This window comes from Mustela nivalis (genome assembly GCF_964662115.1).
Source record: "Mustela nivalis genome assembly, chromosome: 11".
Taxonomy (NCBI): Eukaryota; Metazoa; Chordata; class Mammalia; order Carnivora; family Mustelidae; genus Mustela; species Mustela nivalis.
In genome coordinates this window covers 89301255-89315565 of record NC_139030.1, presented here as the reverse complement: position 1 = coordinate 89315565, position 14311 = coordinate 89301255, and the positions used below count along the sequence as shown (strand labels likewise).

Here is a 14311-nt window from a genome sequence, read left to right as displayed (position 1 = left end):
AAGGACAAATAAACAAATAAAAATAAAACCCTAGGGGTGCCAGGGTGGCTCAGTCCATTAAGTGTCTGCCTTCAGCTCAGGTCATGATCCCAGGATCCTAGGATGGAGAGTCCCCACATCCGGCTCCTGCTCAGTGGGGAGCCTGCTTCTCCCTCTTCTCCCTGCTCCTACTGTCTCTCACTATCTCCCTCTTCTCCCTGCTCCTACTGTCTCTTCACTATTTTTGTCTCCCACAAATCAATAAGTAAACTCTTTAAAAAACTAAAATAAAATAAAAAAATAAAACTCTTAACCATTGGGGAAACTCCTTTTTGTGATTTTCCCTTTCTCCATACAAAAACATAGAAAGGCCTGGACTCAATGTCTTCTCCACGTTCTTCCCTGATGTTTCATGCTGCCTACCAGCTGTCTGTGTGGGGATCTCCAATGGCCTCCAGTCTCCCGAAGTTCTCTATCCATGCATAAGACCCAAGGATTTCCTGTGAATTTACTAACAGATCATAAAAGCTATCCAAACTCAGTCCTAAGCTCTCATATTTTATTTTGGTAACACTTGCATGAGATCACAAAGTCTACGAAGCTATGGTGCTAACAGCTGCCCATATGTACAGTTCTTGAGTCGGTTGCAAAGATGAACCCTTGCAAGTATATCTCATGCCTGACAAATGGGCTACGTTCCCAAAAATTCACATTACCAGTGTTAAGGCAGTAAATAAAGAGAGGTAACTGTAATGAGCAGGCTCGTAAAAGAAAGGGCAGGCTGTGGGATACAGACAAAGTCCCTCATGGTCAACCACGGGGCCATTTCTGAGAGTCAAATGTCCGAGTCATTGGAAAAATGTACAGACCACATCTTTCAACCCTGCAAATCCGGGCAGTGCCCACTACAAGCATGCGCCACACGCCAAGTCTGTGGCCTCCCACACAGTCCCTAGCTCTCTGGCTAGGTAAAGATATACAGCCAGCAATAACCTGCAATTGTCTATATTCATGAAGCAAGCAGGAGAACGTGGTGAAAACTCAACAAAACCATTAAGGAATAGACAAATGAAAGCCCTTGGCAAAGCAGAAGCTGAAATACTGAAATATTCATTTTCTCCTACAAGATCATGCTCCTCGGGCCCAGGGGCCACTGCTCTGAGGTGGGGATGCAGTCCCTGCGAATTTTCTTCTCTGGTTCAAAGCATCACATGTGGTAGGCTAATTATCCTAGTCATCTTACGTTATTGTCTCTAAGCCCTGCAGAAATTGCTTTATGGCTGGTCTCACCCCCAAACTGTATTTCAGGGTAAGCATCCTACCTTAATTGAAGCAATATGAAGCAGAGTCTCTCCTCTATGATTTCTTTTCACAGCCAGAAGGCTAGTGGGTGACAGCTTCGCGGCTGAGGGGCTGGACATCATCCGTCTGTAACTTGGGCTGTTCAGTGCGGACGGTGGTGTACCTGGGGAGAGGCTCGTGGACTCATCTGATGCATTACTGTTTTTCCTCCTCAGAGTGTCACCAGCTTTGAGTTTGCTCGAGGGTGGTAAGGAGCAGCCAGGCAACGGTTTGTTGTCTGCAAGCACTATGCGCTGTCTGCTGGTGCCAGGAATGCTGCTCCTGCATCGCTTAGGGACGGGACTGGACGGTCCGCTGCGACGGCCACGTCGCCCACTGGGACCTGACGCACGAGGATTCTCACAGAGCTTCTTCTCGGGAGTCACATCTTCACTCCTGCCCTCCGCTTCTGGAGAGTCTATGTGCTCAGCCAACGGTAAAGAGACTTCAGTGAAGCTGCCACAACCCTGTGATTCCGCAACAGAGCCACTGGCAAGTAAGTCTATCTCACCATTTGTCCGAGGACTAGCGATGACGGATGGCTGGCTGCAGAAAGACACCAGCTTCTCCTTCAACTCCTCTTTGGAGTCAAGTTCACCATCTTCTCTCTCTGTCTCTAAGTTCCATTCTTGGTTGATTTCAGCTAAAGTTTTCTTTTTTTGTTTTTTTCTAGATCTTGTAGAAGCCTTTTTAGCCCTCTCACAAACACTTGTTGGGGGACTTGCAGAAACAAATTCGTACATGGAGGCCTGCCGAGCGCCCTCATCATTTATCACCTGAGGCTGGGTTTGCACTGAAACTTTACTCACAACGTATCGCACCTTCTTACTTCGAGGACTGAACCACATTTTTATTGAATTCTTCTTATTTTCTGCATCATTAAATAAATTTCCCCTAGATGTGTCTTCTTCCAAATCTGATAGAAAAAAAAGAAAAGAAATCTGTTACGTGAACTTAATCTCCCCCATCTTGAGCTCCAAAAGAATTGTTTATTTAGTTCTCCTAAGTTGTATCACATTTCCGTACCTCTTTCTCCCTTCCTAGACAGTAAGTTCCTCAAGAGCAGATATTCACTTACTGAACAAATATTTACAGAGTCCTACTTTAATTCCAGACAACATTCTAAGGACTGGTGATACAACAGAGAACAAAACATGGATCTTAAATTCCACTGGGGATGGGCAGAATATGCAAATAAATAAGTAGAACATACAGCATGCTGACAGTAGTAAGAACCATGGAAAAAAGATATATTGGATGGACAAGCAGGCCAATGTGGGATTTAATAAGCAGTAGTCAAAAAAATGTAAGACTTGTTGATGCTTAATTTTTTAAAAAGACTTCTGGAAAACAATGAACACACTACAATAATCAGTAATTCACTACAAAAATCAATAATTCACTACATGGCTAAACTAAAGGAAAATCATATGATTTTGTCAACAGAAATGGGGGAGGAGACAAAATCCAATAACCATTTATGATTTTAAAAAATCACCAAGTTAGGGATAGAAAGGAAATCTTCAACCTGATGAAGGATATCTACAAAAATACACAGAGCTACTATCCCCCTTAATAGCAAAGGACCACAATTACCATTTTGTTCCTACTATCAAGAACAAGGCATAGATGTGTGTTCTCACCACTTCTATTCAGCAACATAGAGAAAGGTCTAGATAGCACACCAAAGTAAGAAAAAGATATAAAAATTAATAAAAATATTTTTAAAAAGATACAGAAGGCACAGAGATTATACAGGAAGATATAAAACTGTTCATATTTACAATTGACTTGCATCACTATATAGAATATCCCAAAGAAATTTTTTTTTAATTTAATAAAACTAACAAGTAACTTTAACTTACCAAGGTCACAGAATACAAAGTCAATATACCAAGTTCAACTTCAACTATATTTCTATAGAACAATGAACAAATGCAGAATGAAAATTTCTTTAAATTGGTAGTATTTATAAAAGTGCAAAAAAAAACAAAGTACTTAAAGTAAATTTAATCAAGTATGTACAAGTTATGAAAATTATAAAACACGGTTCATGAACAGAAGACTCAAAATTGCCAAGATGTCAATTCTCACCAAGAGATCTACAGACTGTAATGTAATCCAATGAAAACTCCAGGCTTTGTTTTGTAAAAACAGACAAGCTGATTCTAAAACTTACATGAGAAAGCAAAGGAGCTATAATATGGAAAGCAAAAGACCTGGAATAGCCAAATCCATGCTGAAGAACAACAAAACCGGAGGACTCACATGATTGAACTTCAACTGACTTCACACAAAATCAATCTGGGGGATTAAAGACAATGGTCACAACTCTTTAGGTCCACCTAATATAACCTCAAGCTTTGTAAACCAGAATGAGAATGAATGAACTACAACTACATATTCAAATATATTCTTGAGCAAAAGAAGCCAGATACAAAAGAATACATAAAAACAGCTAAAATGGATCTGATATGTTAAGTCATAATAGTGATTATCCAATAACATTAGTAATTATTCAATAACTCCCCTGGGGAAAGGAGTTAGTGACTCAAAAGGGGCAAGAGGGACTTCCAGAATATTGTTGATTTTTTTCTGGGTAAGTTCAGCCTGTGAAAATTCACCAAGCAATAGTTATAATGTGTATACTATTAAGAATTCTTTTAACTCTTTGTTAATAACCAGATATTAAAACACAAAGATTCAGTAGAGCTTAAGAAAGAAAAGAATCACTGCTCTAAGTAGACCAGGTGCCACATTTGTGGGTGAGTATTCTTGTACAAACACCTAGCTGTGTTAGCTAAGGTCATCAAGGAAGGCCTCTCTGCAAAGCTCTCTTTCGAGATGAGACCTCACAACAAATGACAAAGGGAAACAACCACATAAGGATCTAGGAAAGTGGTTCCCAAGTACAAGGAAGAGCAAGTACCAAGGTCCTAAGTTGGAAATGATTTAGCACATTCAATGGACAGAAAGCCACTGTGGCTGGAGTATGGAGAAGGAGAAAATGGAGTCCAAGAGGTAAGCAAAAGCGTTCTGTGGAGTCAGCCTCAAGTTTTACTGCTGGTGTTCCTCCTTCCATCAGCTCTGAAGTGGGAAGGCTTGGGACTGCTCCACCTGCAGTCACTCCCTTGGTAACCTTACATCTATCTATCGATAGATACAAGAACAACTTCAAATGGGTACATAGAGCCCAGACCTCTCCCATGACCTCCAGACTGATATTCAACTGACTACTAAACAGCTCTTACAAGCAAGTCGACTCCTAGTAAGCATCTCACATTGAACATGACCAAAATGAGTTCCTGATCTCCGTCCTCCCAAACCTGCTCCTCCTACAATTGTCCCCATCTCAGGAAATGACACATCATCAATCAGGACAAACACTTTAGAATCAAACTTACCTCTGTCTCTTTCATAACCTATATGCAAAATGCAAGTTCTATAGTTCTACCTGCAAATTACATCCAAAATCGGACAAAATAAATCCAAATTCACTTACTGCCTCCATTCCTGCTAACATGGTATAAGACACCATCAATTTGCACTAGATTATTATAATAACCTCCTAAATCATCTCCCTGATTATGTACTTACTTTCTCCCCTGTAAGTGTATTCTTAACACAGCAGTCAGTGATCCTTTTATAATTGGTCAAATCATGTCACTAAAACCTTCCAGACTTCCACTTGACTCTGAATAAAAGCCGAAATGTTAGTAGCCGTCTAACAGGTCAGAAACAACCTGATCTTCCACTACCTTCCTGATTCCATTTCCTGTTCTCTCCCTACTCCATTCAAGCCACTGGATTTCCTTGCTGTTTCTCAAACCAATAAAATGTTTTATGTAAGTTAGATGGCATGACTACATCTGTGTTTAACAAGATCAGCCTTGACTGGAGAGAAAACAGATTGGAAGAAGGCAATGGGTAAGAGGCCAAAGTAGGAGTATAAGTAGAAGATAACAGACTGGGAAGGTGGTAAAAAGGGAATAAAAAAGAAAAAACCAACTCTTCATGAAAAGTATTCAGGAGATAAAATTTACAGAATTTGGTGATGAAGTGAGTATAAGACAGTGGCAGTGACAAAGATGATAAGATGATTCACGTGTTTCTGGCTTACACCACTGAAGGCACACACAAGCACTGATGTGGGGGACACAAGCTGCCAGGGACCCTGAGAAACCTGTATGTTACTGCAGGGCATGGCAAGAAGACAAGGTCCTGGCTGCTCTTTACGCAGGCCACTTTTCAGGGCTGTGTTCGCAGCAGTCCTGAGGGATGTGGTAGTGGGGAAAAAAAGCAGGCCTATTTCTGCTTATTGTGCAAAGTCAATTCCCCAAGGTGAGAGTTCATTTCCTATATTGCAACCAACTGTATGTGCAGGAATCCATGATGAGGCCTTTGCCAATTATGATCAAAGATGAAAAATTGCTAAATAAAACATGAGCAAATCAAATCCAGGAATTTCCAAGGCAATACAGTAAGATACTTGCAAATTTTAAATGTATATACCCTTTCACAAAGCAATTTCACTTCTAGTCATCTTTCTTACCAAATTTTGAAAATATCCACACATGTACCTGCAAACATAAATGTGTAAGAATGTTAACTGCAGCAGTGTTTGAACAGCATAAATTAGGGGGAAAAGTCAGTGTTCATCAGTCAGCAATCAGTTAGCTATGGAGCATTTAGACTACAAAATCTTATGTGGTCACTGTATTTGTCAATGGACAACCCAAAGATCTACAAGACACTTTTCTACATAGCACAATCCCATTTGTGTTCTAAAAGTTCTACTGCATTTATGTCCAAATATTTTCATAAATTCATAAAAGTAAAAGGAGAAAGTTAAACAATGAAAACAGTACAAGAAAGGGATTTTCTACTTTTCAGCTGAGGAAAAAGGGTAGAGGAGGACTTTCACACTATTTTATATACACTTTAATATAGCTTAATCGGTTGTAAAAAAGAATGCTCTCTTTTATTTCTTATCTAAATTAAACAAACAGAAAACAAAACTTGTTTAAGGTTATAAACTTGGTTCCTGAAAGAGCTGGGATTTGAAGCCATAGCTATTTTTACTAAATAAACATTAAAACTTTTCACCAAGTATACCCTATATGTGGATATTGTAATGAAAGTATATTTGGTCTTCATCTATGGCTCCCAGTACAGAGGTTCAAAAACCCTAGTAATTTCCTAGAGAATCCATACGGGTATCTTTTGTTTTAAGTATTTAGTCACATTTCCAGGGCCTAGAGTAGTTCCAGAGTAATAAAGAGGAAATGGGTGTCTTCTCTTATGCATCACAGTTTTTTCAACTGCACCTAAACTCCCGTTAAGGAGATGACTTCTGGAGTCCCTCTAAGGATGGGGGCTGGGTGCCCAGGAAACCAATCAAGATCCGGGTGACAACTTGCAGTTTCACCCTCAACCTCCAAGAAGGGAGAAGAGCTACATGTTCAATCAATCACCAAGAGCCATGGGTTTAATCAATTGTGCCTATGAAAAACCCAAAAGGAAGGGTTTGGAGAACTTCCACACTGGTGAACACATGGAGGTGCTTAGCAAGTGGCACACCCAGAGAGGGCATATAAACTCCACACCCCTTCGCACACTCCTTGACCTACATGAAATCTCTTCTATCTGGCTGCTCCTGAGTTATCTCCATTTATAATGAACAGTAATCTAATAAGTAAAACATTTTCTTGAGTGAGCCACTCTAGCAAATCAATCAAACCCAAGGATGTCATGGGAACCTCCAATACAGAGTCAGCATCTGAAGTGGGGTGGGGGGTGGGGAGGGGAGTCTTGTGGGACTGAGCTCTTTTTTTTTTTTTTTTTTTAAAAAACCTCACTGTGTCTTCCCCCCACCAAAGATTTTATTTATTTATTTGACAGATAGAGATCCCAAGTAGGCAGAGAAGCAGGCAGAGTGAGAGAAGGAAGCAGGCTCCCTGCTGAACATAGAACCCGATGCGGGGCTCGATCCCAGGACCCTGAGATCATGACCTGAGCCGAAGGCAGGGGTTTAACCCACTGAGCCACCCAGGCGCCCCGGGGATTGAGCTCTTAACCTGGAGCTCTGACATTTATCTGCAGGCAGGCAGTGTCAGAATTGAGTCAAAGAAATTGTAGGAGACCCAGTCAGTGTCACAGAATGGCTAAATGTGTAGAAAACCTACACAAACGACATCAGAATGAAACAGAGGAAACATACAGGCAAAGTGAGCTTTTCTTCAGACTATGTATATTATAATCTCTATATGGATTGTATTTGTTTAGACCTACCAATCTTGCCCATTAACAATGCTTACGAAACAGTCGGTGAGTGAGCTGTATGGTGATCTACTTTCTGATTCTGTCAGGGATTCCCCTTTCAAGCTGTCTTATTTTGTTTTTGCCTTTAAGCCCATTCATTTCTCTTTAAAAAGCATTCCCTAAACATTCTCTCCTCCCACTGCACACGGACAGGTAAAACCAAACCAGGTCTGCCCTGCAGAGTGGTGAGCACGATCAACGGTGCTCAAAAAATACTGATGAATAAATTATCCGATATCTGTTCTTAAACCCTCACAAGTATTTATATGAAAGGTTAGATTTTTAAGGCCTAGAAGAAGAAAACTTGAGAATCATACATTCAATTCTCTCACGTAAAGATGAGAAATTAAAGTTAAAAAGAAAGAGGGAGGTCGGCCTCCCAATCCAGCGCTCCTCTCCTACACGAACTGGGTTACCAAGAGGCTCTTTCAGTCAAAGAGCGAGCCCAGGAACAGCAGGTGAAACTCGAAAACCACCACTTTTCAGGAGTAACAAGGCCTGACAAATAAGTTCCTACTGCCTGATAACTCATTCTCCAAATTAACACAGACTTAATCTCCTTTGACCAACTAGAATACTTAGAATATGTTTCATTCGTCCGACTGAAAAGAAAAAGGAAGCTATCGGATTATGTTTTTCTCCTGAGAAGTCACTCTTCATTCAAGATGAAGAAACCCTTTATAAGCCTTCACTTCCATTACAGAATCTAAAGCAAAGTTTTAATGAACTTAGTTCTAAAACTAAGTTTCTTTAAGAAGAAAACGAATGCCATCTTACTCCTAAGAACTGGTAACATCTGCTGTGTAGGAAATAAATGTGTCTGATGCTACAAAGGTGTTATATAAAATTGTCAAGTATGCTTATTCCTGAAAAGTTTTAATATTTAAGAGATAAAACATAATTTTAGTTTCATTTTTCTTATTTGTTTCTGGGAACACATTTTTTCTCAACATCCTCATGTCTTAAAATCTCAACAAGGAAAAAGGACATTATGAAATATTATTTTTTCATTCCTTTTGTGTCTTTTATTCACACAAAACACTTATTTTATCAGTTTAAAATTATTAATACACCAGAGGATTAGTAAACTACAATCTCTCAAATCTCTCAAGTTCAAAATTGATTCTTCTATTCCTCTTCCACCTCATTATTTCTTGAGTATAAAACACCAATCTTTATAAGTAGATTTGCCAAGCAAAGACAGTAATTAAAACAGGCAAGAAAAAATTTTTAAACAGTGGATTATAAAAAAACAAATAATTGATATTTAACTCTGTAGAAATTTCATAGACCTTCTACTCTGCCTAGCAAAGAAATTCAGTCAAACTCCATTCTACTCCAAAGAAGCCATCTCTTCCTCCTGGGACAGATGGAAGCATTACAAGTAGCTAGACAGGGAGCCAACAAACCCAGCTGGAAGCAGGAGCGTGTATCTGAGTAAGGTCAGACTCTGGGACACCCTTCTTATGTCCCAGCTGAAAATCAGCTGATCCACAAAGTGTTATCAGGTCAGGATCTTGAAAATAAAAATAATCAGAATGAGGTATCCATTCGCACAGAGACTTTGTGTCTAATTTCTAACAAGGTCTTTTCTCTGCGGTGACCCACATATTTCAAAAAACAAGTCATTTGTGATATATAATCTCGAATCTAGAAGAAAGGTCAACATGAAATGTTACCAGGATTGCTTTTTTAAGACTCAGGATTAGAAAGACTGAAAGGTTAATCCTCTGGTAGTCTGTAAAAACTTAAATTTGATGTTCTAAAATTTATTTTAAAGATAGATGATGACATTTTCAATTAAACACAAGTCAAATGCTGAGGTCTTTAATACTTACAAAATTTACAAAATGTAGAATAAGGCACTTAAAGGAAAATTAAGGCTGCTAAGTAGCAGCAACACACTCAACTGACTAAAAAAAAATCTAAAATCTAAAATTTAAAAAAACAATTTCATAGTCGGGTGTACCTGGCCCTTAGAAGTGAATGAGAAGAGCATATGTTCGTGTAATTTATATGTACACAATAATTGACTAATCATCTAGTAACAATGCATACACTCAGGAAGATTTCATGTTGACCTTTCCTCTAGATTTGAGATTATATCAGAAATGACTTGCTTTTGAAATTATGCTTCTTGTCCTAACTAAGCAAGGACCACAACAGCAAATGTGATTGTAAATCCTGGATTTTACACAGCATATCTAAGTTAAGACCGTAAAAAGCAAAACCACCACCCCTGCTGGAACGTAAATCATATTACTAACAGCAACAACAATTTTTATGAGTGAATGCTTCGAAGCACGATAAATTGTCATATTCATTCCATGAAGAAAAATGCTGGTCCCTCCTCTACATAGTAAATTTCTTAATGATGACATTTTAAAAAATTCTATTCTCTGAATATAAATATTTCTCAGACAACCTTACAAAACATCAAGGAACAGAGATACACATGTTACTAAGGAGCAGCTTAGCCAAGTTTTTTCTTAAAATTTAATAATAAACCACAGAAGAAGGAGGCAATTAGAAAATGTGATTTAGCTATCATTAATCTACATCAAAGGATTATAATGATGTACATTGTGTGCCTTTCAAATTATTCTCTATTATAGGTTTCACAACAGAAGTTGAGAAATCTCTTTGACAAACTAGTCCCTTATTAAAAATCAAAGGGAAGTACTTTGCTACCATCTGTGCAACATTAACGCCTTCACTGAAGAATGATTATTTTGTAAGTTAAGAAGTATTCAGTTCCATTTAAAAAAAAAAACAACAGCAACACTACTATTCAAATGTTCATCTTCATCTATTATAAAAAAGTCATAGCATATATGAAACACTATGTAATTCGCTCCAATAAAACAAGCATCTCTCCGGAAACCAGGAAACAGAAAAGGAAACTGTGATGCAATGAAAGCATAATCAAAGTGCTTTTTCCTTTTTTTTTTAACTGCATCACCACCGACACATTCTTCACAGAGCCTGACCAGCACCTGCAAGGTCTGATTTAATATGATGGGATGCAATATAAAATATAAACTTTTAAATTTAACTCTATTAGTAGAAAACAGATTATGTTACAAAGAATAAGGTAAAATTATCCATAAATGGTTGTCAGAAAAATTTGTGACCGACAATCTTCTCTCTTTAAAGTACACTGAACCAAGGAAAATCTGTTCGAGTATTTAGAAGCTGATTTTAAAAAGTATTACTATAAACCAGGCTTCTTTATCTCCAGTATACCATATACCATGTCCATGATTTGACAAGTTCTTCCTAATTACCCACCTTAATTATGGTAATTATATATTTTATAGTAAATGCAAGGAACAAGGTTCATTTGAAAGGTAAATTGTGAACTACAGGGTTTAAAAAAAAAAAGAGATGTAGGAGATATCCAACCATCCCGCTTAATTCATCATCCTCAACACCCATTTAACAGAATCATATTATTTTTAAGCCAGACTTTAATACCTTTATTTTATGAGAGCCATTTCCAATTTCCTCATTATAAAGAGGAGAAACCATTGTTTGTCCCCAACTGGTTGTACCTATTCACCTAGTAGCACACCTTATACTGCTTTAGTTTTACAAGTACTTGCTACATAAATTAACATGAATTACTACAGCAAATACTGAACGCACCATAAAGACAGTGCAACACTCTCCAACTCAAATGCCCTTTGAGGCTGGTTTGCTTTGAGGCCCTCAGAGGAAAAGCTGATAACAAGGTAACTGGTAAGCAGACAAGGCTCTGCACCATGTAATTTGCAGATCTGGACAGAGATTTTTATTTCAATATGCTTATTCTCTAGAATAAGAATTCTCATCTTCTGTAAAAGGAACAAAGGAGGATGTTACCATTAGAGAACGAATGGTTGAAACCAAACCCCAAGAGTTTGTTTTAAAACTGTTTTAATTAAGTTTAGTCTTCGGGATAGGAATTAAGCCTTAGCACTGCCAATCTGTCCCAATTCCACAAATATAATGAACACCTAGACTCCTCACGAAAGCTTTGAGCTAAATGATAAACAAGAAACTTCCAGTGTGACCTCCCTGCATAACCTAAGTCCTCAATGTCCTCACCCACAGAAAAAGGGATTCAAGATGACCTTCCTGCTCCTAAAATTCTGATTATATGTTATCCAAACTGAAATGTCAATTCATCTTAAAATAAGTAATGTTGGGGGTCCCTGGATGGCTCAGTCGTTAAGTGTCTGCCTTGGGGTCAGGTCATGATCCCAGGTCCTGGGATACAGTCCCACATCGTCTGCTCTCTGCTCAGTGGGGAGCCTGCTTCTCCCTCTCCTCCCTCCTCTGCTTGGGGACCCTCTCTTGCTGTCTCTCTAATAAATAAATAAAATCTTAAAAATAATAATAATAATGTTGAAGCCAGAACTGCTAAAGTCTGTAAGGACAAAAGTAGTTGCTACTCACTATAATGAGAAAATGAACACAAAATGGCTTTCAAAAAATTAATCACTGAATTCCCTCCCCAAACTCCACGTCTATTTTGGGTTTTTTTTTTTTTAAGATTTTATTTATTTATTTTTCAGAGAGAGCAAGCACAAGCAGGGAGGCGGCAGGCAGAGGCAGAGGAAGAATGGGATCCCGGGACCATGGGGTCATGACCCGCGCGGAAGGCAGCCACTAACTGACTGAGCCACTCAGGCGTCCCACCACATCTATTTTTAGATGAGAAAGACAGCATTCTACAAGGCCTCAGGCACCACACAAAATCTTGTTCTAAACCCAATGATTCTCCTAAATATCTTTAGTAATGATGCAATGTGGATGCATTTCATAGTCCGAGTCCGCAAGATATGAAAACCATACTAAAAATTTAAACATCACTAACCACAATAAAATTTCTGGAAAAGCATGTTCTTCTCTGCACTCCAAAGTACCGTATCGGTACCCCATTATGCCATAATTCACTACCCATCAAGAGTTACCCTATCTCCTTTTGATCAGCATTAAAAATGTCACTTAAAAAAAAATGTCACATTACTTGTCACAGCTTAAACTGTATTCCTCACAAATTCATATATCCAAGACCTACTCCTAGCAACTGACAACGTGACCTTATTTTTGGAAACAGAGTCATTACTGATGTAATTAGCAAAAATGAGTAGAGTGGGTAGGACTCAATAATTCAATATGACTGATATCCTTATAAAAAGAGGAAATTTGGCACAAACAAATACAAGCAGAACACCACGGGGACACAAAGACAAACCAAGCAGAGAGGCCCTTCCCTCACAGACCTTAAAAGCACCAACTGTACCAACACCTAGGTGTAAAATCCCTAGACTCCACAACCGTGAGACAATAAACTTGTATTTTTTTTTTTTTAAAGATTTTATTTATTTATTTGACAGAGAGAAATCACAAGTAGTCGGAGAGGCAGGCAGAGAGAGAGAGAGGGAAGCAGGCTCCCTGCTGAGCAGAGAGCCCGATGTGGGACTCGATCCCAGGACCCTGAGATCATGACCTGAGCCGAAGGCAGCGGCTTAACCCACTGAGCCACCCAGGCGCCCAAAAAAATTGTATTTTTTAAGCCACCCAGTTTGTTACTGCAGCCCCAAGCAAGCTAATATATTACCACACAGCAACTGGAGAAGAATCAAATCAAAACATCCCAAAAGAATTCTCAGGGTAGCACCCCAATGTCAATGCATGGCCAACATTTCTAATACACCACACGTCTTTAAGAATCTGATGCAAGCCATTCTCCCACAGACATGAACATTCTTCATGCTGTACACTTAAATAAAAAGTTTCAGGGCACCTGGCTAGCTCAGCTAGTGGAACAAGTGACTCTTATTCTTGATCCTGGAGTTGTAAGTTTGAGCCCCACCCTAGGTGTGCAAGTGACTTAAAAATTAAAAAATCTTAATAAAGAAAAAAAAAGTTCAATCCTACCTCTCCACCCCCAACATGCCAAAGATGCAGGAACTCTCTTTAGTCAATGGTATTTGTATGGGGGGGGGGGGGGAGATCATATACTGAACTTTTTTAATTAGAAAATAAACACTACCACCCCTACCTCTGAGTAAGAAGGAAAATACAGATGAATAATGCAACTATTCCTCTTTGTGTTCTTAAAAGGATTTATAACACGTATTATATTTTCAAAAAGGTAAGTATTTTTTGAACTCTGTGTGTGTATACTTACACCTGAGAAGTAAGTAAAACTTTATTACCATAGCACATTTTATCCTGAAAGAACAGAGTCTAATACAATGATCAGATGAAAAAAACTTTTCATAGGTAGACTATGTAATTTAAATTCTTTTTAAAAATATGGTCAATCTGGTCAGATCTGGTCAATAAGACTCAAAGTATTTGTCTTGTTTATTTTGTCTAATCAACATCACCTTTAGTAGCTGACAATAACACATCGTGTCAGACATCTAAGATCAAAACATTTAAAAACAGAAATTCAGCCATTTTATATAAACAATATCAATCATTCACAGCATCCTGCCAGTCAAGAAAAGGTTATCCTATAGACATAAGCAAAATGACAAGCTCTGGTCAATAAAAGGGTAATTCTAACATCTAATTATGAAGACTCAAAATGCTTTACTTTCTTTCCCCAGCTAATTAGTTCTCGGCAGAAAGCACAATGGGAAGATACATAGTAAATACACAGAGTCTAAGA

The 14311-nt window shown here is 38.5% G+C and overlaps 1 protein-coding gene across 1 annotated transcript in view; it reads right to left on the bottom strand.

Moving 5' to 3' along the window:
• The window catches only part of BARD1 (BRCA1 associated RING domain 1), an 82578-nt gene that overhangs the window by 50512 nt on the left and 17755 nt on the right, over positions 1 to 14311 (bottom strand). The window contains exon 4 of the mRNA XM_082689109.1: positions 1302 to 2236. Coding sequence (XP_082545235.1) covers positions 1302 to 2236 — 935 coding nt within the window. The remainder of the gene's footprint in view (positions 1 to 1301; positions 2237 to 14311) is intronic.